This window comes from Tasmannia lanceolata, unplaced genomic scaffold (genome assembly GCF_043159265.1).
Source record: "Tasmannia lanceolata isolate RefF3 unplaced genomic scaffold, GAP_Taslan_0.1 ptg000007l, whole genome shotgun sequence".
NCBI classification, from domain to species: Eukaryota; Viridiplantae; Streptophyta; class Magnoliopsida; order Canellales; family Winteraceae; genus Tasmannia; species Tasmannia lanceolata.
In genome coordinates this window covers 698,683-726,254 of record NW_027518684.1, presented here as the reverse complement: position 1 = coordinate 726,254, position 27,572 = coordinate 698,683, and the positions used below count along the sequence as shown (strand labels likewise).

At 36.9% G+C, this 27,572-nt stretch overlaps 2 protein-coding genes across 6 annotated transcripts; both read left to right on the top strand.

The window, feature by feature from the left end:
* Positions 1-4,569: 4,569 nt before the first annotated feature.
* Positions 4,570-14,222, top strand: LOC143881328 (small ribosomal subunit protein bS1c-like). 4 transcript variants are annotated; one of them, XM_077384339.1, is made up of 8 exons: positions 4,570-4,948; positions 9,104-9,379; positions 11,634-11,714; positions 11,890-12,171; positions 12,256-12,366; positions 12,456-12,542; positions 13,348-13,470; positions 13,973-14,222. In XM_077384339.1, the coding sequence occupies exons 1-7, from the start codon at positions 4,658-4,660 to the stop codon at positions 13,450-13,452; spliced, it is 1,233 nt and encodes a 410-aa protein (XP_077240454.1). In that variant the 5' UTR covers positions 4,570-4,657; the 3' UTR covers positions 13,453-13,470; positions 13,973-14,222. The 4 variants fall into 4 exon arrangements, with proteins under 4 accessions (XP_077240454.1, XP_077240453.1, XP_077240456.1 ...); XM_077384338.1 differs by lacking the exon at positions 13,973-14,222 and adding an exon at positions 13,742-13,909; XM_077384341.1 differs by lacking the exon at positions 13,973-14,222 and adding an exon at positions 13,624-13,909.
* Positions 14,223-16,127: 1,905 nt separating this feature from the next.
* Positions 16,128-24,862, top strand: LOC143881326 (golgi apparatus membrane protein-like protein ECHIDNA protein). 2 transcript variants are annotated; one of them, XM_077384336.1, is made up of 6 exons: positions 16,128-16,269; positions 17,376-17,432; positions 17,521-17,724; positions 17,912-17,971; positions 18,534-18,660; positions 24,506-24,862. In XM_077384336.1, the coding sequence occupies exons 1-6, from the start codon at positions 16,255-16,257 to the stop codon at positions 24,592-24,594; spliced, it is 552 nt and encodes a 183-aa protein (XP_077240451.1). In that variant the 5' UTR covers positions 16,128-16,254; the 3' UTR covers positions 24,595-24,862. The 2 variants fall into 2 exon arrangements, with proteins under 2 accessions (XP_077240451.1, XP_077240450.1); XM_077384335.1 differs by having other exon boundaries at positions 16,238-16,392.
* Positions 24,863-27,572: the final 2,710 nt, after the last annotated feature.

Genomic DNA, 27,572 nt, shown 5'->3' with positions numbered 1-27,572 from the left:
AGATGAAGTTGACCCACCCTAATTTTCACGGAACACGTTCCTACCTTATATTGGGACCTCTAGCGAATACTTCTTATTCATTTGATCTGGGGCTCATAAGCCATAGTTTTCATTTCGGCAAATATCTCAATTTTGGCCTTTGTAGATACCTAATTTAGGGAAATGATATATCCGCCCCTTTTGATCACCAGGAATGTCACGCCCCAAACCGAGTTTTCGGTCTAGGCACACAACAGCGCCACATATTCATTAACTACGAATATGCAATGCATTCATACTAGAACCATGAAATAAACAGAGCTACTAAAATTAACTAATTAATTATCTGTCAGAGTAGTCAATGCGGAAACTAAATATCTTTGTCCGACGGACTACATCAATTTAAACCAAATTAAATAACTAATTGTTCATTCCAACTAAAGCTACTGTTTCAATAACTGAAAATAATAAATCCTAAACTGTCGCCCTTGCTCACCACCAAGCCCACGAAATCAAGCATCTACTGTTCTCCACATGTAACATACAATGCGTGGAAATAGCTAATGCCCAGTGAAATAAACATGTCTACACTAATAACATAATACTAATTAATAAAAACAGAGTAATTGGCAATGTATGTAATTCTGTAATTGGTATAACAATCTAGCTAGCAAAACTGTATAGCTGGCATAACCATGCATAACTGTATCTGTAACTGTATCTTTTAACTGTGCCTGACGCCTAGTGTAGTGAGACTGGTACTGCTAGATTACGTAGTCAATGGAACCTGCCTACTAACTTGTAGAAAGCCGAATTCCAACGATTTCGTACAGGATTTCACCCTTGAAAATACTGCGAAAGGTAATACTGCGGCTTGATCCGTGACTTTCCTTCGACGGCCTAGAAAAAGTCTCATGCACTAGTAATCATGCAAACAACTTCGTCTCAATAGACGTTAACTGTTGCATCCTCACTTGGACTACACAATATCCCGATGCAAAAACTGTGACTATAAAATCCAACTGGCACATACGTGCATATGGTAGATCTGAATTAGGAGTCAATACCACACTATAAATATTGACTCTCGTGTACACTAACACAGTCAGTATCAATCAGAAACATGCATAAACTTGCATAAATAATCATATTCAACATATATAATAACTGTGGTAGAACAAGTCTACTCACATGTGGTACTCGTGTGAATCGTTTTCCATGAACAAGATCTTTAAATCAGTGGGTAGTATCACCTACAATTCACATTAATCCTTAATTAACACTTTGGATTAATATCAAGGTCTCACGGAACAAATCTGTGTCATCCAAAACTTATTGGAAAACATTCCAAAAATCGACCCAAAAATAGTGTGTTTGGGCGTCCAAGACTCGCGATTTAGGTTTTCCCAATTCGCGTAAGAACACTAGTTTCCTTTGATTTTCTACGTAAAAACCCTTTTTTCTCCTTTCTTTAAGCATATTAAAATATCTTAATAAATTCCTTTTTGATTTCCTCAATCGATTAGGGCATGAAACGCGGAAAGTCGCGAAGATCTTCTGGAAAAACCAATTTTCCTCAATCCTAATCAATGATTATTTACTCGAGGAACACAGAATTTTCACCTCGAATCTATGGTTGTTATTTTCAAATCCAACAACCCTAGATTAAACTTTTAATCTTCTCTTCAAGAGATCTTGAATCTCGGTGGAGAATAGAATTAATTATAAAATTAAGTTTTGCATACCTTTGTTGGTGATTTCCTCAAGAATTCGTTACGCTCTTCTTCCTCCAAGAGTCCCACACGTTCTCTTTCTCTCTTTAGGGTTAAAATTCTGAAATCTATGGCGTAAGTCTGTTTTTTTTTTTTTAATAGATTCTTGTTTTTTTAAGAGCACTAAGGTTGTCTTTTAGAAACCCTAACCTATTCTAATTAGGAAACTAGTTTATCCCTCTTTAAAAAAAAAACTAATTAAAGTTTAATTATAATTTTTGGGACAAAAATACCCCCTCCAAACGTTACATTTTGGGGTATTTCAAGGAACACCCCCTGTCAGTGTATAATGACTAAAGAGGGGCTATTGTACTTATGTCAGAAAAATTCAATGCCCCTGATTGCCACAAACACTGATATGGGGTGTTCCCGGTGATCAAAATGGGCGGATATATCACTTCCCATAATTTATACTCTTCTATTTCTAATACTTAATACAAAAGTGGTGATATAAGATATAAGAGAGTACCTTAGGAACTGACGTAAGTACATGTGATATGTAAGTACATACTTTATGTTCGTACACATGAAACGTTCATCAATCTCGTTGTTGGAATCTACATTAGTGATCATGATATTCATGAACTCTAGCATGACAGGGACAGTGGCATCTATGGCTGATACATGCAGGGACAGTGGCAATAACAATGAGAGGTCACCGAGTTTTCCTATTGACAGACATATATGTATGAAACATGGTGCACAAGAAACGTGAGTAAATTAAGGAGAAGAGTTGACGAAGTCCAGCATGGCTAGGGACAACGGATAGGAGTGATCGATGAGACCTATCTGATGATTAATAGTCTCCAAGAACTGAAATAAAATGCGGTCACTAGTAATATTAATTATTATAGCATCGACTGTATTTATATTGACTATTACAGATCAAATGACCCAATAGATCAGTCGATAAATATTTGTTTGATAGGTTACAACAAAATGATTTGCTGTGCAGAAAATTCATGCAAAAAGTACATGCCCTGTGACTAAATTTTTATAGAGACAAATCCTTTAATTTAAGGTATTTAAAGCTGTAAAGAAATTTACACTTGTAAATTATTTAAATGGTAAAAAAGGAATTTACATGTAATGAACATTTAACAATTATAAAGAATTTTACATTTATAAGGTATATAATAGTTAAAAGGAAATTTATATTTCCCAAAGTTTCCTATTGCTATAAATTAATCGGTATTTATAAGGTATTTAATAGCTTATGGAATTTGCATTTTGGAATTGTAGTTGGGTCGACTGGAAATTAAGAGTTGTTGGTGAACGCACATGTTAAATGTACACCATTTTCCATTCTGCTATGTAGTAATAGATAGATCTATGTTAACAAAAAATATTTATTCTTTCAAAGTCTACATTTTATTTTTTGGAACTTTGTTTTCTTGGGTTTTCAAAAAATAAAATAAAATAAAATCAAGTGGACCGGTGTCCCTCCCTTCAAAATTTATTTTCTCCTTCTCTCTACTTATTTTTCTTTTTTGTTTCTCATTAATCTTTCCATTAGGTTCATTTTCTTTGTCAAATTCTAATTAAATCTTGGAAACTAAGTGCTTTTAAACTCATCTTCAGGTATTCTGTAAAGTCTAATGTGTACTGAACCTACATAATCTGAATTAGTATCTACTCATATATAATCTAATTCATTATTTACGATTGATTCACAACTTTTATGGTGTTAATTTCTGTTTTTTTTTTGAAAAAGACGCTTGGAGGTGGTCTCTTTTGACTTTGGTGTAGGGAATAGTCTGGTTATCTTCATGGAGAAGATTAAAAGTGAAATAAACAAGATGGAAAAACAAGAAGGGAAGTCTCAGTGCAAATCCTACCCAACTACAGGCCAACACCTGTCTAAAGGCACAGGGAAGAGACAAAGTTTAACCCAATCAGAGGCTGGCACCTGTCCACAGGGGTAAAACGGTAAACCCATACCCAAGCCTCCATTACTATTCATAGTATTTACATCAGCATTACATCATCTGTTGCAGTCACTGACTTAAGCATCGGTGGGCCTTCCCAGAGAAACCACTCGGAGTTGGCCATCTGACCGTCAGTTACTTTGTGCAGAGTACAGCACATCATAGCTACCTTGCCTCCACATCAGCTCTTCTGAAGCGACATTAGCAGATCACCAATTTTGACCGCAACAGTCATCATTATCATTACATGCATATTCCTAGTTACATCTTTATGATCACTCAAAGCTGAAAATAACAAATAGTTGTCTCCATCCCTGCCCTGAATAGATGTTTTAGCTAAGTTTAAGGTGAAGCGGAGCACTACGGAGATTATGTAAACCTAGATCTATTAAAATTATATTAATCTAACCATGCAAACACTAGAATACAAAAGGGATTAAAAACTCAACTCAATCAGCCATGACTGTTGATCGATCTGGGCTAGATCTTGTACCTCCTCTCTCAGATGACCTGATCTATGATGGAAAAGATCTCCTTATGGTCAGTCAGATAACAGCAGAGATCAACCCCTCATAGCAAAACATATCAAATGAATCAAAAGCAGAACCCACTATACCTTAGTGGACATTCCTCATTCTAGTGCTATATCATGACACCATTCCTCCGTAGTGAGTTGTGAGATATGACTAGCAAGAGTTGCATCTTGATGAACCAACGGCCGTGATCCAAATGTCTATTTGATCTAATGGTGAGTATTTCCCATCTACTTTGATCTTATTGGACCATGGTCTACAGTGGGAGTGAGGTAGATGAATGGTCTGGATATCACAATTCTTGCATCCACTACGCACCCTCTCAAACCTTATCTCACCCAAAATTAGTAAAAAAGAAAATCCACCAAATGAACAAAACAGAGGCTTGTATCCACCTCTCCCTCTCTCGGAGAGTCTTGTTTGGATAAGTTTTTTATCTCTGAAAATGGGGACTTTAGCACATCAGTTCGCAGGCCTAAAATGCCCACCTCTATCATCTTATTCACCTCTCTCAAAGCCCACCTCTGCTAAGCCCCAAAAGGTGTCCTTCTCTCCCATAATCTCTGCACTGGCAATCTCCAATGCCCAAACGAGAGAGCGTCAAAAGCTCAAGGAAATCTTCGAAGAAGCCTACGAGCGATGCAGAACGGCCCCCATGGAAGGAATTTCTTTCACCGTTGAAGATTTCCACGCCGCCCTCGATAAGTACGACTTCGATTCCGAAATTGGCACCAAGGTTACACCTTTCCCTTCTATTTTCAATTTCTACAACTCAAAATTCATTTTCCTATTAAACTTCTCAACCTTAAATCCGACGACTTACCATTTTTTCAAACTTTGCCTCTCTCAAGCAATTTCACAAACACATTGTGTTCGGAACTCGGATGTTCTGATACTACTTGTTGCTGCAAGAACCTACAGCTAGAAATCTTTTTACCGGCAACTACTTAAAGCAAAAACAACAAATAGCCACTGGTAACCCACGGAAAAGGGCCAAACAAGTTTGTGCAACACTTTCTTATCCTTGACTTGGAGCTTTTGTTATGGATATCTTTTCTCCCAATGATGAAAAAATAACAAAATTGTGACCAATCCAAAAAAACAAAAACAGCAAAATTGTATAAATTGGTTCTTGTGTTTGAGCTGGGTTGAGTATTTGTTGTTGAATTGGACTGATTTGTCGACTCATATGCCTGAATTTTTCTTCTTCAATTGAGAGAAATAAGGAGAAGGATATAGATCGTTATGGCTATATGTTTCAGTGAGAAATTGTTGCTGAATTGAGTCAATTCATTTACCCATTTCCAAACTTTTAGTTATTGTTTTCAAATTTTGATCTAGAAGCAAAGAAAATGTGTCACGAATTGAAATCGGTTCTCAATGTGATTGATCTTCTTAGAGGGAAGATCAGCCTCTTGACCCACTTCGAGGGAAGGCTCAGTCCTCCTTTATGTGTAAAGACATAACTATCGGGATAAATTTTGTTCATTCATTTGAAAAAAGACTACTTACATGTTATTTATACCAAATAAAAAACCCACTTGGCATCCACTTGTAGACCACTTTATCTAAAGTTCCTGCCCAACCCAATCTAGATGCTGTAATCCTTATCTCTGAGACTCCTACTCATACCAAACACTATAGCGCAAACTCCACATGATACAAAAATTTAAACTAATTTATTCCACCCTGAGGACCCATCTAGGCACGTAACATTCCACCCCCTTTGTGGCTCTTTGGCTTAAAGTCATGAGTATGATCCCCAGTGACGAGAGTTCAAATCCCCCTATAGTAAAACCGATGCGCGTTGTTTACGACCCCCCCCCCCCCCCCCCCCCCAAAAAAAAAAAAAAAAAAAAAAAAAATAGAGAAAAAGAAAAAGAAAATAAAAATGGGGTGGGGATACCCTATGTCATAAAAAAAACATTCCATCCCCTTTGAAATCAACCACGTCCACAAGGTTGGAGATTAAGCTTTGTCCAATTGTTAAGGAGTTCATAGAGTCTTTATCTTGGTTAAGATATTTCTCAATGTCACAATGGACACCCCAATTCATATGCCCCCAAGCAGTGATCCCAAAATCCTTTTGACTCCAACTTGAGGTGATGTTCTTGTGCAAAACTTTCCAAAATTCTTCCCTCTTCCGTCTTTTCTTTTTCTTTTTCCCTCCGACTTCATTTCTTTTTCCCTCTCACTTCATTTATTTTTTATCACTTAGTCGCCATTATCCTTTTCTTACAATTAGTCGCCATTTCGCATGCCGTCATCAAGGGTTGAGGCAGCTCCATTTTCAAGCTGATGTCATTTTGTTGTTCATCAATTCATCAAAGCTGCTTTGCTATGCTTTATTTGGAATGATTGAGATTTAGACAAGCAGACGGTTGTGGGTGAGGATCTTCTTGATCACGTTGGACAATTTGAGATGAATAACAGATTTTCTAGAGACAACCTTGTCAAAATTGAGAAAGCTTAAAACCGTCAATTCCTATATTTTCTGTTTTCTTTTCTTTTCTTCTATTTGCTTTCTCTCTCTCTTCTTTTCTCCACTTTTTCTATTTCGTCTTTTCTTTTTCGTTGTGCAAGCCTTCTTGATGGTGCTCTCGCCGAACTCTCCACTTCACTTCTTCATAAATGGAGGTTCTTCTAACTTTGTTCTAAGCGACAATGCTATCTTGTTGAACTTGGCATTCATATAAGCTAGATACCTTTTGATCTCTCTCGTTGGCTTCTCCCAATGATCCCGATTTGCTTCTATCCGAGATTGTGCTGCTCTGATACCTAGGGGTGTTCATTCTGTTATAACTGAACCGAATAGACCGAAATTTGATAACCGAAATAATTTCGGTTATCAAATTTCGATCTCCGAAACCGAACCGAAATTTTTAAAAACCGAACCGATTAAAAATTTGGTTATTCGGTTATAACCGAATAGTGGGAGAAAAAGAGGGAAAAAAGCAGAATCTTGGTTTGGATTGGAGGGCTAGGATTATCCTATCGAAATGATTTGTTGAGCACAACCTAATTAAGTTGTGATCAATCAAATTGACGGTTTTGATCATCCTACAGAGTGCCCATATAGCACTTTTTTTTTGGAAAAATAATGGTTTTTATCCATAATTTCGGTTATTTGGTGAGCCGATTTTTTTTGGAGATAACTGAACCCGAACTGAAATAACCGAATTTCCAAAAAAAAAAACCGAAACCGAACCGAAAAGGGAAAAAATCAAACCAATTCGGTTCGGTTCGGTTATTCGGTTATAACTGAATAATGAACACCCCTACTACCAATTGTTACGAACCCAAAACAGTTCATAACGTGATTGATCTTCTTATAGGAAAGATTAGCCTTTTGACCCAATTCGAGGAAAGGTTCGTTCCTCCTTTGTGTGCAAAGATACAATAACAGATAAATTTCTTCATTCATTTGAAAAAAGGCTACTTACATGTTATTTATGCCAAATGAGAAACCCACTTGGCAGCCACTTGATAACTTCATCAAAAACTACTACCCAAGCCAAATCTAGGCACCGTAACACTTATCTCTGAGACTCCTACTCATACCAAACACTACAGAGCAAACTCCACAAGATACAAAACTCTAAACTAATTTATCCCACCTTGAGTGGGACCCATCTAGGCATGTAATAAAATGATACAAACCAGGGAGTTGAATGACTAATTCTCACTATATTGGGCTGATTCATCAATCCAAATTCCTCGCTTCTGTTCTTTAGATGAGAAAGCAACTATCTAAACTGGTGGTGGATTTGCTTGCCGATCATTGTTTGGTGTTGGTCTTTGATTTGCTGTGTCCCTTAACAACTTAATTAGGTGTTTAGACTTGAGAGGATGGTTTACTTGTTTTGTCATTTCAATTGAAATCTGGTGTGATTTATCTTGGTTCTTCCTTTCTGTTCTTTTCTTTTTTTCCTATGGTCAGAGTATTTAAAAAATGGTTATGTTTATCAGTTCATGTCAGCCATTGTTTGCATGGATTAGTCTAGGATTTCCTTACAAACTTGTCGTGCATAGTGGACTTGGAATTGATAACTCAAGTATTTCCTGTTGGCCACGAAGTCTTTATAGAGGAAGCAATTTGTTAAGGTCTTGGTAAGCTTTGTGTCATTTACTGGTTAACTATGAGGCATTTCCTTGAAGTGTCCCGCTATCATTGTCACACTCCATATGCTGCTGTATCCCTAAGTACCCTAACAGGGTTTCATTTTGAAACCTTTGTGTTTCAATGCCCAACTCACCAGTTGTTTTTTTTTATTATTGCTAATTTTTTTTTGTTGACTAAGCATTTCCATGTTTAATGCAAAATCTGCATGCATACCTTCCCTGGCATAGGAGTTGCTTGTTAGCTATTCTGTCTCTTCAGTCACCCTTTTAAAATCTTTTCCTTTTAGTAGGTGGAGATTGGTAGGCTGAGAAAAAGAAGGATCTCATGTACAGTAAAACCACAAAATTTTAATTCAAAACTCTTTTTTCTGGTGATTGCATGTTCTGTGGTGTAATTGAGTTTGCATGCCAGCCACACAACATTTGCAGTTGTTCTAATTCAATGGCCAACATATAGAGTACTGTTCTTACCAGAATAAGCTGTGGCATGAGAATAATTTATTAATTTTAACCATTGTTAATTTTAAGCGATGTAAGTCACATGCTTTTGTTTTTCTTGAATCGAGAATAATTTATTAAAAAGAGCATGTACTGAGATGGATGTAGATCACATGCCTTACCTCCACACAATTCACAGCTGCAATTTCCATGACGTAATTGATGCTGCCACACGCTTTTCTCCCCACGGACCATATGAATCTGTATATTTTTCCTTGGATGTCTTGTATAATTTCTGGGTAGAGTGGTTTAATATATAATTTTGGTTCAGGTCAAAGGAACAGTTTTCTGCATAGAAAACAATGGAGCACTTATTGATATTACGGCAAAATCATCAGCATACTTACCTGTCCAAGAAGCATGTATCCACAGAATTAAGAATGTAAAAGAGGCAGGCATATTTCCAGGTTTACAAGAAGAGTTTGTAGTTATTGGTGAGAATGATTATGATGATAGCTTGATTTTGAGCCTACGGTCAATTCAATATGACCTTGCGTGGGAGAGGTGTAGACAGCTTCAGGGGGAGGATGTAGTCGTCAAGGGTAAGGTAGGTTATCACACATTAATCCTGCTAGTTTTGGTTTCTTGGCTCCTTGTTAAACATTGAATCATTTATTGATTTGTATTGTTCTCCCTCAGCATTTCTTGCTACCAAATTTGGGTATCATCCATTGCAAAATGCCTGTTTGTTTGCTAGTTGGGTGATTGATTTATTTACCTCCCCACACTGATCACATTCTTGTAGTTTTTCAATTCCAATTACAGAAATAATGCTTAACAACTTACATGTAGCCGTCAAATTTCAAAAGTACCTGTTTGAGCCTTACCTGCTTACGATTGATATTAGCCTATTATCTAAATGACATTTTCACGAGTCACTATCACTTGAGCATTTGGACATGACTACATAATATACCTTAGTGTTTTCATCAGCATTGCATTGAGCAGGGATGTAATGTTTATGATTGGCAAAATGTGAGAAGTTTGAGACTAATTCCTTCTTTAGTTGACTAAATTTGATTAATCTGTTCGCAAAATGTGAGAGGTTTGAGACTAATTCCTTCCTTAATTGGCTAAATTTGATTAATCTGTTCACAGGTTCAAGTAGCATGTGTCTCAGTTAACACGCTCTGGCTATGGAATCTGAGGGTTTTAAATTATAAATCTTGGCACTTTGTCTTACATAATTTCATTTATATTTGGCTTAACTGACATTTGTTTACTATGCATGTCCTGCAGACCATATGTGATTCCAACTCGTGTTGATCTCTTATTCTACCCATCTCTTTAATATCTTAATTTTTATATCCGATTCATTTGTGTTGATATGACTGATTCTAGTTCCCTTTATCTTATCAGATTTTATCTGGTTTAAGTCGTCTCCTTTTTTTTTCTCTTATGTTCGAGTAGATAAGCTTGCAATCAAACTGCAACCTCAAGGTTCTTACTTAGAATAAAGTCCAATTGGCTGGTCATCATCAAGATCTTTTTGGGTTTGGCAGTCAATATTTTATATAGTAATTCTATTTTCTTTGTCAGGATTCATTTTGTACTCAAAATAAGATTAGCCAAACAGTTTGTCTCAGAATAATACAAAACATTTGTAAATCAATGTGGCTAGATCCAAGGATATAACTGAATCTATCATGGAAACTGGGAAGTTACACATTGAGGTTTCTCAATTTATATAAGCTGCTTATGTCCTGATTGTAAATACCTTACTTTATTTTAAATAATGCTATAGAGAAAATTCAAAAGAAACAGCCTTTATTTCAAGTATTATAGTGCATACAAGTTGGTAGTTCGTATTAGTTAGTACTACTCAGTAGTAGGAGTCGAAGTAGTAGCAGACTTCTCTTCTGTACATGTATAAAACACCATCATTCAATATGTAGCACGAACACTTGGGGAAAACCAAACCATTATTAGAGACTTTAGACATGCGTGACTTTGAAAAGCAATTTTTATAGATTATGCTGGACATTTGTACCAACTATGGTTTTAACTTTCGGTCTGAAATTTTGGATTTCAGTTGGGACCTGAAATTTCCGATTTCTCCGAAATCTGAAAATTTTGAATTTCGGTTTGGATTTCGGCCGAGATTTGGTCATTTTGACCGTAATTGTAAAAATTTCGGCTTAAATGACCGAAATATGAAAAATAAATAAATTCGGTTTCGGCGAAACCGAAATTTAAATCCATGGTACCAAGATGCATGTTAATAGTGTTTCCTGGACAATGAGAGCCATGTTTTGATCTGTAAGGCAGGATCTGGAATCCAAACACATTGACATATTTGTAGCAAAACTTGAAAGAAAGTTATTGAAGTGTTCAAGCAGAATTTTAACAAAAAATAGAAAAAGTTTTTTTTTATGGTGACAAAAAAAAAAAGAAGTGAAAATTAAATGTATTAAACTAGAACAAATTCACGAAAACTAAAAGTTCTCTATAGATCCTGAAAGGGCCACTTCATAAGTGTTAAAACCTCGCCATGTTTCAGTTGTCCTCATTTGCTGACACATTAAGGACCCTACTTTTAAACTGTCCATCTTACACAGCGTACACGACACTTTGTAACATTGACATGAGCGACAACCGACAATCTACTCTCTGTGTGTTATCTTCCACTACTAATTTTTGTTTCTAGTGCAATAACATTTCTGTATTTGTTGTACTATACATAGTATATATGTTCTAAATTCTAAACACCGTATCTGGTGATCTTACATTTCTCGCCGCACTTCTTATTTATCACACGATGAAATTCTTCAATATTCTAAAAAGTTTGAGCAAATGTACAGATTGTTGGGGCGAACAAAGGAGGAGTGGTGGCTGTTGTGGAGGGCCTTCGTGGATTTATTCCATTTTCACAGATATCAACAGTTGGTTCCTCAACTTGGCTTTTGCATGTCTTGTTTCTATTATGGGTGTTATAAACACGTCAAATTAATGTACTGCATAAAATTGCCTGGCAAATCCCATAAAAGGCAATTTAATCAACACCTAAATATAATTTATTTGTTCAGTGATAACTGGATTTCTCTATATGCCTACCAGAAATCAGCTGCGGAAGACCTCCTTGATAAGGAGCTACCACTGAAATTTGTTGAGGTCGATGAAGACCAGTCCAGGCTTATTCTCAGTAACCGGAAGGCCGTGGCTGACAGTCAGGCTCAGCTTGGAATTGGGTCGGTCGTCACTGGAACCGTTCAGAGTCTGAAACCATATGGTGCCTTTATTGACATTGGTGGAATTAACGGCCTTCTCCATGTTAGTCAGATCAGTCATGACCGTGTTTCGGACATAGGGACTGTCCTACAGCCTGGTGACATTCTCAAGGTATAAGTTTCAATTGTTTTACCCGTAAAAAATTCAGGACATTCATTTCTGATATCTAATAAATGGAGCCTTCTCATTGAAAAGGTGATGATACTGAGCCATGACCGTGAGAGAGGACGAGTGAGTCTCTCCACGAAAAAGCTAGAGCCAACACCTGGTGATATGATTCGCAATCCAAAGCTTGTTTTTGAGAAGGTAATTCTTGTAGCGGAGTCTGTTCTCCCCCATTGGGATTTGCCAAACCAGAAATCTAAATATATTATTTCCTGATCGTGTTATTACAGGCGGATGAGATGGCACAGACATTCAGGCAGAGAATAGCTCAAGCAGAAGCAATGGCCCGTGCTGACATGCTGAGGTTTCAGCCCGAGGTATTTATTCATTATTAAGCTTATAGTTATGCCTTTCCATTGAAGAAGCCCATGGATTTTTTCTCTTTTTTCTGTTTACGCCAAGTTAAAAAATCAGCACTCCTTAAGCAAACAAAAAAAAGAAGCCCATGGATGCTCTGTCTGTTCTTGTGCAGTCAGCACTCTTTAGGCAAACAGAGAATTCATGCATTTTTTTTTTCTTTTTTCTTTCTGTTAAGGCCATAATCACGCATTTTGCACAAACTAGTATTAGCTAGAAGCATTGACATGCCTTTGGATCATTTATTTATTAAATGAATTTAATCATCAAAGATATTCATGGAAACATCAATATTGTTTGCTTATATACAGGTAAATGATATCCACACTTAATTGTTTTTATAATGTCATTCCTCACTTCATAATAAAAACTTCTTTGATTCGCTGTTGGTAGCCTTTTGGGATTTGCAACTGCCTCTGACAGCTGACCATTAAAATGTAAAAAAAGAGAGGGTTGCCTTCATAAAATATGGTGTGTGGATGCCATTTTCCTACATATATACCCATGTTAATATCAACTGTCTAATCTTAAGCAAGTCAATTTAGCAGCATGTTGCTTGCATTTAGTGTCATCTTTAGAAATATCTTAGAATTTTTAATCTGAATATTGAAGCTTTGAGTTGCTTGAGTTCTTATAGCTGTTTAGCATTAATGTTTTATATCTTGGGTCTGATCTTATTTTGGGTCTGAGCTTATTGTACCGATCTTAACTTGGATGCCATTTTTAGGCTGTTAGCCTCATTTTCATTTTTTTTGTGTTCCACAGAGTGGATTAACTCTCAGCTCTGAGGGGATCTTAGGGCCTCTTACGCCAGACTTACCTGTTGATGGACTAGATTTAGGAGACATCCCTCCAGCTGAAGAGATATAAATGTGGAGTGCTATCCAGGTAAATTAGATTGCTTCCTCTATGTAATCTTGCACGCAATGGTGCTTAATCATTTCTGAAATGATGAGATTATTTTTCTCTTCGCCATTGGATTGTGTTTTAATTGAAATATGTTCATAAGAAATTTCATATGGCGATAATTTTGTCAATCAGTAACAATAACCAACTACCATATCGAAAAAGGAAAAACCAACACAGCATGTATTTGACATAGCTCAAGACTCAAGAGTGATGAAATGCTCAACCACTGGCGGACTTGTATATTTGACAGGGTAAACATGGGTGAGACAATGATCTTAATCTTCTCAGACTGAGAGCTTTTGAAGCCAGAAATGTGGGTCATCAAACTCAACGGATTCAGCTTGTCAAAACACTGGAACAGGGTTGCTCTTGATATAGCGAATATATAGATTGCAATAGCTTCAGTTACATATACAAACAGTATCATTCCAATTCGCAATGTTCTTCATAAACTAAATCTATAGAATTATCAATGCATCAGTGTTGGAGGAAGATGCAAAGGAGCTGGAAAAAGATTTTATGGGATCTCTCACCAAGGGCCATTACTCAGTGGAACTGTTGGGAGGAGCATGCAAAACTAGTAGAAAATGCCTGTGTCCTGATGCAACCATGGGAAGTTAAAAGAAGATCCAAAATCCTCCATCCTGCAAAAAGGCTTAGACCCATTTCTACAGAATTGTGGATCTAAACTAATTATTCTTTATAAGGAATCATGCAAGATCAAATGGTAATGGTGAATTTGGATATACAACATAAATTGCAATTTGGGTCTACATCCAAATGCACTCTAAGACTGCCTAGCAAGCAGGTCATCTACTCCTACGTCCTAAGTTCCATGGTTTTCAATTTCGTTCGGACCGAAAGCGAAATTGCTAATACTCAAAACGTTACTTTATTTCAACCTGTTTTTCCCCCCAAGCTTGATGCCATTTAAAGATACATCTGTGATTCTGATAAGGGGGTCAATTGTTTCTTGTCATGGGAGATGAGGTTGAGTGGTAGTTTTAAGATCGGCTGTATGATTTGTTCCTCAAATCCAGGCCACTTAAGCAGTATAATTAGAATTGAAATAACTAAACTAACAATTACCACCATCCAACTAGTTGGTGGGTGAATGGCATGCGAGTCAAATGCTGGAGGTGGCTTCTTATTCCAATTCCATCCAATTTTGGCATTTGGTTTTGATAAATGAATGGAGAAGGTTTCTCTTTATCTAATAAACCGGTAGGGGTCACCCTTTTCTCTTGACCCTATGTCCCTACGCCCTCTCTGCGTTGTTGCTGTTGAAATAGACCGTGACGGAGATGTAGGAAGGATCCGATGAATGTTAGATAAGAACTTTGAATGGAACGTGACCAAGAAAGAGCATAGGTAGGAGGTGTATCCATCCATACATCCATCCATCCGAAGGATACTATGATGACCCCTTGACATCCCATAGTAAAGGGGTTTTGGCAGAGCTGACCACCTCACTAAAACAAAAATATATGAAATAAAGAGTGCGGATATCATTTCCTAACTCTCAAATAATGAAACAGCCCCGTATATTATGGGCGCTGATATTCCCCTGCCCCCCGCTTGACGTTAAACGTGAGGATTTAACGTATATGTCACTTCCCACCATTTGACCTCTCTCTCTCTCTCTTCACACACACAACAGGAACAGTTGGTGGGCCCAACAAAACCGTTGGTGGAATGGTGGGCCCATCTTTGAACAAAGTAGGCCCCGCCCCATACCACACCATAGGATAATCCAAACCGTCCATTTGATGGGCCATAAACGTAAATAGGTTGCGTCCCAAAATATCATTTCCATAAGATCATCCTAGCCCTCCGATCTAAAAAGAAACTCCATCTTATGCAACCTCTATAGATTGTAGGGTTGTGATCATCCTATGGAAATGATTTTTGGGGCACAACCTATTTACATTATGGCCCATCAAATGAATGGTTTGGATCATTCTATGGAGTTGGTCGTAAAGTAACATTAAGGCCCGTCCACAACATAGGACGATCCAAGCCGTCCATGGTTTGGATAATCCTATGGAGTTGGTCGTGCAGTAACATTAAGGCCCAATCGTAGGCCCCACAGATATTTTCTCAAATTGAAGCGTACTGTTCACAACATAGGATGATCCAAGCCGTCCATGGTTTGGATCATCCTACGGTGTGGTTCGTACAGTAACATTAAGGCCCAATTTAGGCCCCACCTATATTTTTGAAAATGAAGTGTACCGTCCAGACCATAGGATGATCCGAGCCGTCCATTTGATGGGCCACAATGTAAATAGGTTGTGCCCCAAAAATCATTTCCATAGGATGATCACAACCCTACAATCTATAGAGGTTGCATAAGATGTAGTTTCTATTTAGATCGGAGGGCTAAGATCAGCCTATGAAAATAATATTTTGGGAAGCAACCTATTTACGTTTATGGCCCATCAAATGGACGGTTTGGATTATCCTATGGTGTGGTATGGGCGGGGCCTACGTTGTTCAAAGATGGGCCCACCATTCCACCAACGGTTTCTGTTGGCCCCACCAACTGTTCCTGTTGTGTGTGTGTGGAGAGAGACAAATGGTGGGAAAACGTTAGCCAGCCGGCCTTAGGGGGGCGGGGTGGGGAGAGGGGAATATCAGCGCCCTATATTATATATTGACGGGTAGGAATTGTTGTGATGAAAGAAAGTGGTAGGTCCCTGAGAGATGAAAGTGAGTTTGAGAATCCGATCCAGATAGAGCCAAGATCTTCTTCGTCTCCAAATGGATCTAAACTCGGTAATCTCTCTCTCTCCTTTTCATCTGTTACTTCGTTTGAATTTCGATTCCATCTTCGTCAGATCTAGTTTCTTCGGGTTAGGGAAAAATGTCGTTCATTCTTCTTCAATTCGGCGATTAATGGTAATTTTTTCCTCCAGATTTCTATCTTTACTCTCGTATCCGATCTGGATTTTATCTTTTAGGGAATTTCACGGCAAATCTCACTCCAATTGATTAGTTATCTATTATTTCCCTCAAATTTCGATTCCACCTTCGTTAGATTTAGTTTCTTAGGGTTAGGGAAAGATGTCATTGATTTTACTTCGATTCGAAGATTACTGGTAATTTTTTTGTACAGATTTCTATCTTTGCTTTCCTATCCGATCTGGATTTTATCTGTTTGGGGATTTCACGGCAAATCTCGCTCCAATTGGTTTTTGATTACTGAATTATATTTTGAAAATTTAGAATTTTACGATATTTTCTTACTATGGAAATTTCTCTGTTAATAGATCCAAATGATGTTCTTTTTTTCCTTTTTTTTTTTATATATATATTTTGTACACGGCAAATATCGCTTCAATTGATTTATGATTATCCTGAATTATATTTTGGAATTTCACGATATGCTCTTACTATGAAAATTTCTCTGTTAATAGATCCAAATGATCTTTATTTTTGCAATTTTGTTTTTGTACATTTCGTATTTTTAAAATTAATTTAGGTGTGATTGTGTTGAATTTTGATCTTATTTATTGGTAGGTTCGATTTTTTTTTCTTTTTAATTAACATAATTTGGTGAGAAAATTCAAATCAAGCATTTGATCTCGATAGTCTGTTAGAATTTAAGACAACTATGCATTAGGTTTGCATTATTGTGGATGGATGATGCTCTCTTAATTTTAAATTTAATGAAATTCATTTTACTATGTATTTGGATGCTGTTTTGTATAAAGCTTATGTATAACATTTACTATTCTAAATTTAAATATTGTCTACAAGAAAGAACACGCTTATCTATTTCGGAAAAAAAATTGAATATTTTTCGGTAAAAAACTGATCTGGTTCTTTCTCTGCCTCCTGAATTCCTTCTTCTGAGCTAAATATTTAATAACTGCTTGCAGACAACAGTGGAAAATTACGCCAACCCAAAGACATGTTTTTTTCATGTTCTCTTCAAGGTCTAGTATTTTGCTATCCCGTGTATTTCCTATTTTGCCTAGTTACACCTGTTTGAGTATATCACTTTCTTTCTTTTGGCCTTTTCAGGCTGCAGCTTTGGCGTTCTATATTCTTTCGGCCCTTTTTGTTAATAGCTTTGTTATCATCTTCGTGGTTACTGTTCTTCTGGCTGCTCTTGATTTTTGGGTGGTCAAAAATGTCAGTGGACGGATTTTGGTTGGCTTAAGGTGGTGGAATGAAATAGATGAGCAAGGGGAGAGTGTCTGGAAATTTGAATGCCTTGATCAAGAGGTTCCTTTGTTTTTATAATATGCACTCATCCTTTTCAAGCTGTTAACTTTGCTTTGGAAGCCCTACTAGACAGCGTATCTAATTTTAATGTTTGCAGTTTATTTTATTGATTATTCATATGCATTTGACCCGAGGATTTCATTGCATCTCATGTTTTTTTTTTTTTTTTGGTTTCTTTTCTCTGTAGTCCCTTGCCAGGATGAACAAGAAGGATTCATGGCTCTTCTGGTGGACCCTTTACCTTACAGTAAGTCCATTGATTAACATACACTAAGATTTAGCTTAATAAGGCAGATAAATCATGATAGCCATGACACAATTGTGCCTAGTAATATCCATGTCCTCTTTGTTCTTAGTCTTACTGATAATATTCACTACAGTCAATGGTGACCTACACCGAACAATTATATTTTATTTTATTTTATTCTGAAGTAATAAATCTCACATTGTTTTTAATTGTTATGCTTTAGTTTGATTCACATGCTTGTCTTGTAAATTCGTCTTGTAAATTCGTCTTGTCATGATTGAAATGAACATTATAATATATGAGTGTGTGCACAAATCAAATGATAGATGTATGTATTTGTACAGAGGTTCACATATAGAATGCACTAATCACTGTAATACACATGTACACATGTATATATTTGTTTATCCATGTAGATGTGTCAATGTGTCCAGCCAAACAAAGAAGGATCATAGTGTAGTCAGGTTTAATTCACTAAGGGCCATACCTCATACATATGCAGGAAATGACCGCAGTGTATATCAGTTATACATTCTAAGACAGCATGCTTCTCACTGTGCAGGCAGTCGCATGGATATTCCTTGGAATATTTTCTCTCTTAAGATTTCAAGCTGATTTTCTCCTCGTGATCGGAGTTTGTTTGAGTCTAAGCATTGCGAACATTGTTGGTTTCACTAAATGCCGCAAAGGTATGCAACCATTTCGTTCTAACCCTTTTAGAAGTAATGAGGCTTGTAATTTTCACAAAGTAATAACAGGATTCTTCTAACAATGCATGTTTGTTTTATTGTTGCTAATTTGTTTTGATTTTTTTTAAAAAATGTCTCAATAGCTTTTCTTTTTCAGCGAATAACACATTAATTTCATTACATGCTGCTGGGCATGGATGTGTCATCTTTGTATTGGCAGTGTTTGAGCTTGCTAGGAGATATAGTGCTGTAGGATGATTTGTGAGTTTTTTTTTTGGGGGGGACTGGAAAATTGCAGAATCTGAACTTAGGAAAATAACTGGTTGTAGGCAATCATTTGGTAAAAAGCTAGGTTCATTTTTTTATAGGACTTAGGATATGGTATAATGACTGATAAAACTTATTAAGATATATTCTAGAAGCTTGAAAGTACCCTAGAATGGTCGAACAGATCTAGCAGTCCAGATCTGATTCAGAACAACACAAGGACTTATGTAGGGATTAACAAGAAGAAATAACAGAAAATTCAGGGTTTGGATTGTTTGTAACTTTTGAAGCTGATCTGCAACAATTTGTGAGGTTGGAAAAGAATAAAGAACAGCAGTTCAAGATGATCTGAAAAGAGGAAACTGAAAATCTATTGGAGAAATAAGGATGGGAAACCTTATCCTCTTTCCAGCTCGACTGTAAACTTGGCCCTTGCTAGAAAATTTTCTCTAATACGACAAATTGACCACCATGCACTTGAGTCTTCTCCTACCTTACTCTCTCCCATTACCAACCCTCCGAACGTTTCCCATTCTTTCCTAAAATGATCTTCCTCCATAAGACTTCTTTTTCTTCACCAAATTTCCATAGCCATGCCTACTTCAACACCAATTGTGAAGGTAGGCTGCAAATCTCTTTACGATTGCAAACTTCCTCTCACTTCACAATGTGTCTGACCCTTTTCTCATTTCCATGAATGGTCTCTTAGAATGTTATGGATTTTTTTTTTTTTTTTTGTGAAATGTGAGTTGCTCAATCTTCTCGGCTACCTTCAGTGCGGTTGTTCTCCACGAAGATAGAAATCCTTAGATAAGTTGCTTCTGGGATTGGGTACCATGCTTGGATAATTTCATCTTTAATAAATCTATGCGATTCACTACCCCATGGGTTTAACTTTCGGCCGAAATGTTTTAACTTTCGGCCGAAATATTTCGTTTCAGCCCAAATATTTTGATTTTTGCTGCTACCAAAATGAAATCCACTTAGATTTGGAAAAATATCAGATTTTACTCGAAATTTCAGGATTTTGTTAATGTTTCGGTCGAAATATGAGAAACATGCAACTTTTTAGATTAAAAAACAAAGTTTCGACGGAAACATTGACAAAAATAAACTTCACTTGCAAAAAAGAGAACCATGATCGTACCGAAATGTTTGGTGATTTTACAAGATTTTGGCCGAAGTTTAGTATCGAAACCGAAATGTTCCTGTTTCACTGATTACCGAAATCGAAATTGATAACCTTGAGTTACCCTGCTTGTATGGGTTACCCTCCCCACTGGGCCTGGATGTGAACAACCATTGGGATTTTGAAAAGAGGTATAAGTATGAGGGTTATCTCTTTTCCAAAAGAAAGGTAGCTTTTCTTCTAATGCACCGATTTCTCTCTACATTCCACCATGGGACTCCATGATGCCTTTGAAGAAGTGCCCAAACCAAGAGGGAGCTGAAGGTATAAGTTATTGGTAAGCTTTCCACTTTGCAACAAAAGATAACTGCTAATTTAGCTAACCTCTCTTTTTTTTACCTCATCTCCTGCTAAGGTGTTTGTTCTCATCAGTTCAAAAAAGAGGTGTTTGTTCTCATATTTATCTTCAACCGGAACACCAGTTCAATTCATCGAATAATATTCGTCAGATTCTTTATTTGAGCCTGACAATTCTCACAAAACTCCAAATGTTAGAAAATTGGAGACGAGTTTAGGTCAGAGTCAGGGGCGACGGCACTTGTAAGGGAAGGGGGGCAATTGCCCCCTTAATTTTTTGGGAAAGAACAAATATACCTTTATTGGTGAATGTCACCGAATGCAGAAAACAGATGAAAGGGCGCCCCATTGGTGAATGTCACCGAATCCATTTATTGTTCTTTGACTTATACAAGTTATAAATGCACATTGGTCCCGTTCCACCAGTGGGGTTTGCAAGAGAATTTAACATTCTACTTTTTGACGAATGATAGACTGAAGGGCGCCCTTGCAAAAACAAGCTCCAAGGGCGTCCCCATTGGTCCAATCTTAAGAAAGTGATCCACTTTCTCACTTTCTTAAGATTGGACCAATGGGGGCGCCCTTGTAGCTGGTTTTTGTATGCCGCACTTCATTCTATCATTCCTCACTTGAATATGTTTTGTTCTCCGGAACAAGATTGAAATATATAGCCAAGGGCATTTTAGCCGAAGTGATGTTTACGCCGTTGGTGATGGAATATATAGAGGGTTTTTTTTGGAAACTATAATATTACTTTCATTTGTTTGGAGAAAAAAAATTACTATAATTTTGCCCCCCTTGTGCAAAATTTCTGGCATCGCCTCTGGTCAGAGTGATTTGCTTGGTTGAAACCTTCTAATTGACCCTCTCTCCTCTGCCCCTTCATCATCTTATGCCTCTTGACTGCACTCTCATTTTCAAGGATAAAAAACACAGAGAAGATGTACAACCCATTTTGCAATTGCTTCTTTGATCACTATAGCCCATTTTGCCCATTATGTAGTTCACACATTTTTGAAAATGTATGCAGTTCACACATTACAATCCAAAAATGACCTCTCCCAACCATAGTTTTATATTTCCACCGAAACTGACACAAAATGACCAAAATGATTTTGTTTTCATCCCCACCAAAAGATATACCGAAACCGAAATGCATAACAAAACCAAACCCTTAGGGTGCATTTCGATTGTCGGAATTAGGAATCAGAATAGACATTGCATTCCATTCATATTCCAATTCCTCTTGTAAACAAAATCTCCATTCACATTCTAATGTTTGGATAAGCGTTAGGGTTCATCAAAGGAATTAGTTAAGATGTGACGGTTCCTCAAGGTTTCTCAAAGGCGGAGAGTGGAGGAAGAGGATGATGATGCCGGCAAAGATTAAGGACCAGAAGGTGAGCTATGCGAAGGACGAATGCCAACGGAGGCTGTGGATGTAGGATGATTTCTCCAGCTTAAATTTTCCGGGTGTTGGGGAAATGCTATCCAGATGAGAAACCGGCTGGGATTGGGGATTTTCCAAGAGTATCATTCGCTGAGAGAGAGAGAGAGAGAGAGAGAGAGAGAGAGAGAGAGAGAGAATCTCTAGAGAGATTTTCTCCGCTAGAGATTTTTTGCATCTGAATCACATAATACCGCTTACCGGGTGGTAATATAATCTGCCCAAAATTTTGCTATTAATTCTGCTTGTGTCTTTCATTCCACTAAGTTATTTGAACAAATGCTAGAATTCGGAGTGACATATCTGATTCTTGATTCTGGCAATCCAAATGCAACCTTAGTGTATTGGTGGTATACTATGTCAATATGTGTTACATAATTATATTTATATGTATTGCATATGAAATGTGGTGTATGTAATATGTATAAATATTACATGAATTACATGTGAAATGTGGTAAAATTTAGACATGCACAATAGGTGTTCGATGTTGTTAAAATATTATGGGTGGTTTTTGCGTATCTGATTAATTTTTACTATGTTTTTCTACTTATTCTAGCACTTTATCAGTTGAAAAAAAAAACCCCTTTATTCTAGCACTTCATGAAGTTTCATCTTAAATGCCCATCAATGGCATATATTTTCATACGCTTCTGTAGTCTTTTCATTGAAATTTTCATCCCACATTTTTGTTTTGAACGGGCGAAGAAAAGAATTATATTCCGTTCCCTCGGTTTTTTATTTGCTCATACTGTATCTCTTCTCGCTCAAAAAGAATGTTAATACTTCGTACCGAAATCGCATACCGAATCCGAAGCCTGAAACCTTGGTCTTTAGTCCTAACCCCTTAGGCCCTCTTTGTTTAAGATTATGAGAGCCGATTGTGAGTGCCAAAAATTGGAGTCAAAATTACGTTTAAATTTGAGTCCAATAATCGGTTTGGCACTCACAATCGGCTGTCATATTTTTAAAGGAACAAGGCCTTAATCTTCTCACAATAGATTTTGTAGAGGTGGCTCCTCATAAGAGATCATTGACTTCTATGCTCCTTGGGGATGAGGGTAATGAAAGTAGTATTTGCCTCTTCTTTAATAATATGGAAGATCTGGAAGGAAAGAAATTTTCGAATATTTGATGAATCTTCTAAAACTGTGGATTGGATCGCGCTGGAGATTAAAATTGAGCTAATTAAATGGGTCAAGAAGAGACGCGGGACCAATTATGGAATTACCGAGACATTGCGAAACTAGAATGCGATATTATGGGAGAGGAAGATGGTGGAAAAGATAACACCAAAATGGAAGGCCTCACCGAGGGGTTGGCTTAAGTTAAACTTTGATGGCAGCGACGCAAACGAAGCTGAAGTTAGAGCATTACTCTGTGGCATCAAATGGTATATGGCAAACCGTTGTCAACCGCTAATCGTTGAAGGTGATTCTTCCGATACAATAGCGTGGGCAACTAGCCTAGCCAAAGTACAGTGGAGACTTTGCAACTATAAAGCGGAAATCAAAGATTTAGTGCACTCGACCTGCCCAGTGATCGAACATCAGTGGAGATCGGCAAATGAAATGGCGGATCAACTCGCAAAGGCAGGGGTGCTACAGGAATCAATGATAATCTCAACTGATGTTGATGGCGAGGGGACTGGATTTGCAATGCACTAGTTATACTTTGTATGTTGTATTTGAATTTTAATTAATGTAGCCCATGTGGCGGGATGATGCACTCTCTGGGGACATCTTGTCCCCTATTGTATTTCTCTTTTGGTAATAATAGTCATCTTTCAAAAAAAATAAAAATAAATAAGAGGCCTCTTTCATTGAACTCTATAATCCTCATAATCTCAGACTTAAAACTTCACTTTTTATATTGGCTACTTCTGCAACATTTTCCATGTATTTTTACCATGGGTTGATATCTGTTATCTTTCTCGAAAAAAAAAAAAAAACCTTCACTGTTTATATTGGCTACTTCAACCAACTACATTTTCCATGTATTTTTACCATGTACTGATCTCTGTTTCTGAGTCTTGGAAGTTCACTGACTCTGTTTTGCCTCGTGGAACGATGGAAAGAACAGGATTTGGTCATAGATGCATCTTTTATACGATGGATCACATACCTCATTCTCCTGTCCAAGTACATGAATTTCACCTATTGATATTTTGAGTTTGCTTGCAACTATCTGGTATGGGCTTGCTGGGTAGCTGTTTTCAGATTTCTGTTGCAAGAAGTGGGTAGTTGGAGTGTATTTTCTCGGAGTGTATTTTCTCCATCACAACACAAACTTTAGCCAGATACTGACCCCAAAGATATTAATCCCTAAAGTCAGCATTAGGTTCCAATGCTTTTCTTATACTAGTCTGGCATGCCCTTACATAGAATATGATATGCACAAAAAACTAATATTCGATGTTGTTTGACCATTTCTAGACATTATTCTGATCGTAGCATTTGCAATATGAAAGTAGTATTGAATATGCATTCTCATTTATAGCTCATTGTTCTTGTTCTTTAAAGGGTTACCTTCACCAAGCTTTTCCTGACTCATTTATCCAAATTGTACTGCTTCCCATTTTATACAAGAAGTTAAATGTCTTATTACTTAATTTCACAGTCATACCCTCTTCTTTTGTATTACAGATGCCAAGAAACAGATTCAGCAATTTGCTTCACAGACTATTGCTTCTCGTGTTTCATCGACAATACAGTCGGCTTTCAGTGTCGTCTGAGTCTGTAATACCAAAACAATGGACACATCAAATGCATGCTACATATGCTCCGTACCAAGGGGATATCTGATTTTGGTCTCTCTGGATTATTGGGCTCTGGTTGATTCTGGACTTTTTTTTTTTTTTTTTCTCGAGAATTTGATTCTGGACTTTGTCAGCCAATTTTTGTAGAGTATAACTAAATGTTGAATGTAGACCGGTTGGAAACAAGTAGGAAATCTTTGTTTAGAAATTTCTTCTCAAAATGAATGAATTGTTCCTTATTTTACAGTGTTGAACATATTGTAGGATGGAGTTGTTGAAACTCTTCCCACACTGGTTCAGGGTTGTCCAAATGTTCTTCATTTGACTAGATTCCATCTAGTTCATATTGAGTCATTGGATTGGATTTCATCTACTTTACTAGTGGCTGAAGATTGTTGGGATAGTAGTTAAAGCTGTATAATTAGTGGTTGAAAAGGTATCAATAGTGATTGTAACAATGTCAATAGTGGTTAGTGTGCATCAGGAGTTGTTCAAACTCTTCCCACACTGGTTCATGGTTGTCCAAATGTTCTTCATTGGATTGGATTTCATCTACTTTACTAGTGGTTGATGATTGTTGGAATAATAGTTAAAGCTTAGTGGTTGAAAGGGTATCAATAGTGGTTGCAACACTGTCAATAGTGGTTAAATCTGTGTATTTAGTGGTTTTTTTGAGGAAAAAATGAACAGTAGCTGACTCCCATTCGCTTCTTTATTAGAGAAGAAAACGAAGAAAACCTACTGTTTAACTTAGAGTCGACTCCGGAGTCGACCTTCAACCTATTGTTTACATTAGAGTCGACTCCGGAGTCTACTTTGACTCTACTGTGTTTTTACAAAAAAAATACACTTTAAATTCTGTCCGGATTACATTATACAAAGTGATTCGTTTGCAAGGTCAGTTACATTTCCTAATTATGATGCATTTGATATGCGTGAGAAGAAAAAAATTGAACTTTACATTAAAAAACGTAGATAAGTAGTTTAATTACATCAAACAATGAACCATAGGTTCAAAAAATAACAAATAGCCCAAGGTTGGCAAAGTCTTATACATTGACACGCCCATACACACCCTCCAAGAATTCATCGAGAAGAGTTCTTCTCATGGCAATAATATCAGCCTGTCAGAAGTCCAAAGCTAAAACAGATTTCAGCCACTATTTCAGCCATTTCAACCAATTTCAACCACTAAAACAGATTTCAAACGATATGTCAACAATTTCAACAACTAAAACAAATTTCAACTACTATTTCAATCAATTTCGAACGAGTAAAACATATTTCAACCACTATGTCAACAATTTCAACAACTAAAACAGATGCCAACCACTATTTCAACCAGTTTTAACCTAAATTTACAGATTTAAACCACTAATTCATTACTAGAACAGTGTGATTTGCAAAACTAACTAAAAGACACTTTCACTAACTAAGAAGACACTTTGAACAACTAAAACAGATTTCAACCAAATTCAACCAAAATTTCAAGCCAATTTCAAACAATAAGTACAGAGTACAGATTTCAACTACTATTTCAACCACTAAAATAGATTTCAACCACTATTTCAACCAATTTCAATCATTAAAATAAATTTCAACCACTATTTCAACAACTAGAACAGTTTTCAACCACTAATTCAACCAATTGCAACCACTAAAAAAGATTTCAACTACTATTTCGACCAATTTCAACCAGTTAAACAGAATTCAATCACTATTTCAACACATCTCAACCACTACAACAGATTTCAAACACTAATTCCTCATTACAAACCACTAATTGAACTCAATCTTCACAGAGAAATTTTTTAACAAAGCTTTTGCAAAACCCTATCAAAACCATAAAGGAATAGTACTCGAAATTGTATTTCAAAAACCCTAAGTACTCAAAACTGATTTTGGAAAACCCTAACAAAACCCTAAAATAATGATGAAAATTAGTTTAGCAAAACCCTAACAGAATAGTGGTTGAAATGAGTTTAGCAAAATCCTAAATAGTGGTTGAAATTGGTTTAACAAAACCCTATGAAAAAAGATTTGCAAAAACAATGAAAGATGAGAAAAGAAATGGAGCAATGTGTTTTCAATCTCTCACATCTGAAAAACCTATTGCTTCAATGGGTTTTGCATATGTTAAATATCTTAAAAAAAAATGAGAATACAACCTACTTCAAGTTCCTTCAACTACGACAGCTGATCTCTAACGGGATTCACCGGCATGCAAAAGCAGTTCAACTGCGTGAATAAAGCTTTTGCGGAGTGAAGGATTCACCGGCGTGCAAATAACGGGGGATTCACCGACGTGGTGAAGATGTTTTCTTCTTCGTCGAAGGGGATTCACCGGCTTTAGACCTGTCAAGAAGTAACCCGGACCCGCGGGTCGACCCGGCCCGCTCGTATTTTCCGGGGTCCGGAGTGACCCATTTGAAAATGACCCTCAGGTCCACCCGGCTCCTGATGGGCCGATCCGGGTGGACCCGCAGGTGCCCGTAGATAAGCGAAACAGGTTTTCTTTTGGCATGTTTTCCGCAATTGTCATACTTTTTTGCATTTTCTTTGTAGTTTTTTTCGTAATTGTCATATTTTGGTATTCTTTTGGAAAAAAAATACCGTAGTTTTTCTACTTTGTTCCCCTTTTCCCGTAAATCTCTCAGAAAGTCAACATAAATGGCTAACATGATCACATGCAATTGCAAAGATGTGACGTAACTTTCAAAAGTAAAAAAAAAATATTTGTTTATTCGAATGGGGTGAAGGGCAATTCGGTCATGAAAAATGGGTGAACAGTGAAAAGCACTCTTTTTTGTTCATTTTCAACTTCCCACTGCTTTTTCAATAATAGTAAAAAGACAGTTTTTTTTTGGTCATTTTCCCTCACCATGAAATTTGATCTCACACGCAAAACAAAAGCTACTGTATATGTTTAAAATAATGCATGGAATGTGGTATTG

Coding starts and splice junctions, on each gene's coding strand:
- LOC143881326 (XM_077384335.1), top strand. CDS start 16,255: ATGGATCTAAACTCGGTAATCTCTCTCTCTCCTTTTCATCTGTTACTT. Junction 17,433..17,520: donor TTTTTCATGTTCTCTTCAAG/GTCTAGTATTTT, acceptor TGGCCTTTTCAG/GCTGCAGCTTTGGCGTTCTA. Junction 18,661..24,505: donor TTTCACTAAATGCCGCAAAG/GTATGCAACCAT, acceptor TTTGTATTACAG/ATGCCAAGAAACAGATTCAG.
- LOC143881328 (XM_077384339.1), top strand. CDS start 4,658: ATGGGGACTTTAGCACATCAGTTCGCAGGCCTAAAATGCCCACCTCTA. Junction 11,715..11,889: donor CATTTTCACAGATATCAACA/GTTGGTTCCTCA, acceptor TATGCCTACCAG/AAATCAGCTGCGGAAGACCT. Junction 12,543..13,347: donor TGCTGAGGTTTCAGCCCGAG/GTATTTATTCAT, acceptor TGTGTTCCACAG/AGTGGATTAACTCTCAGCTC.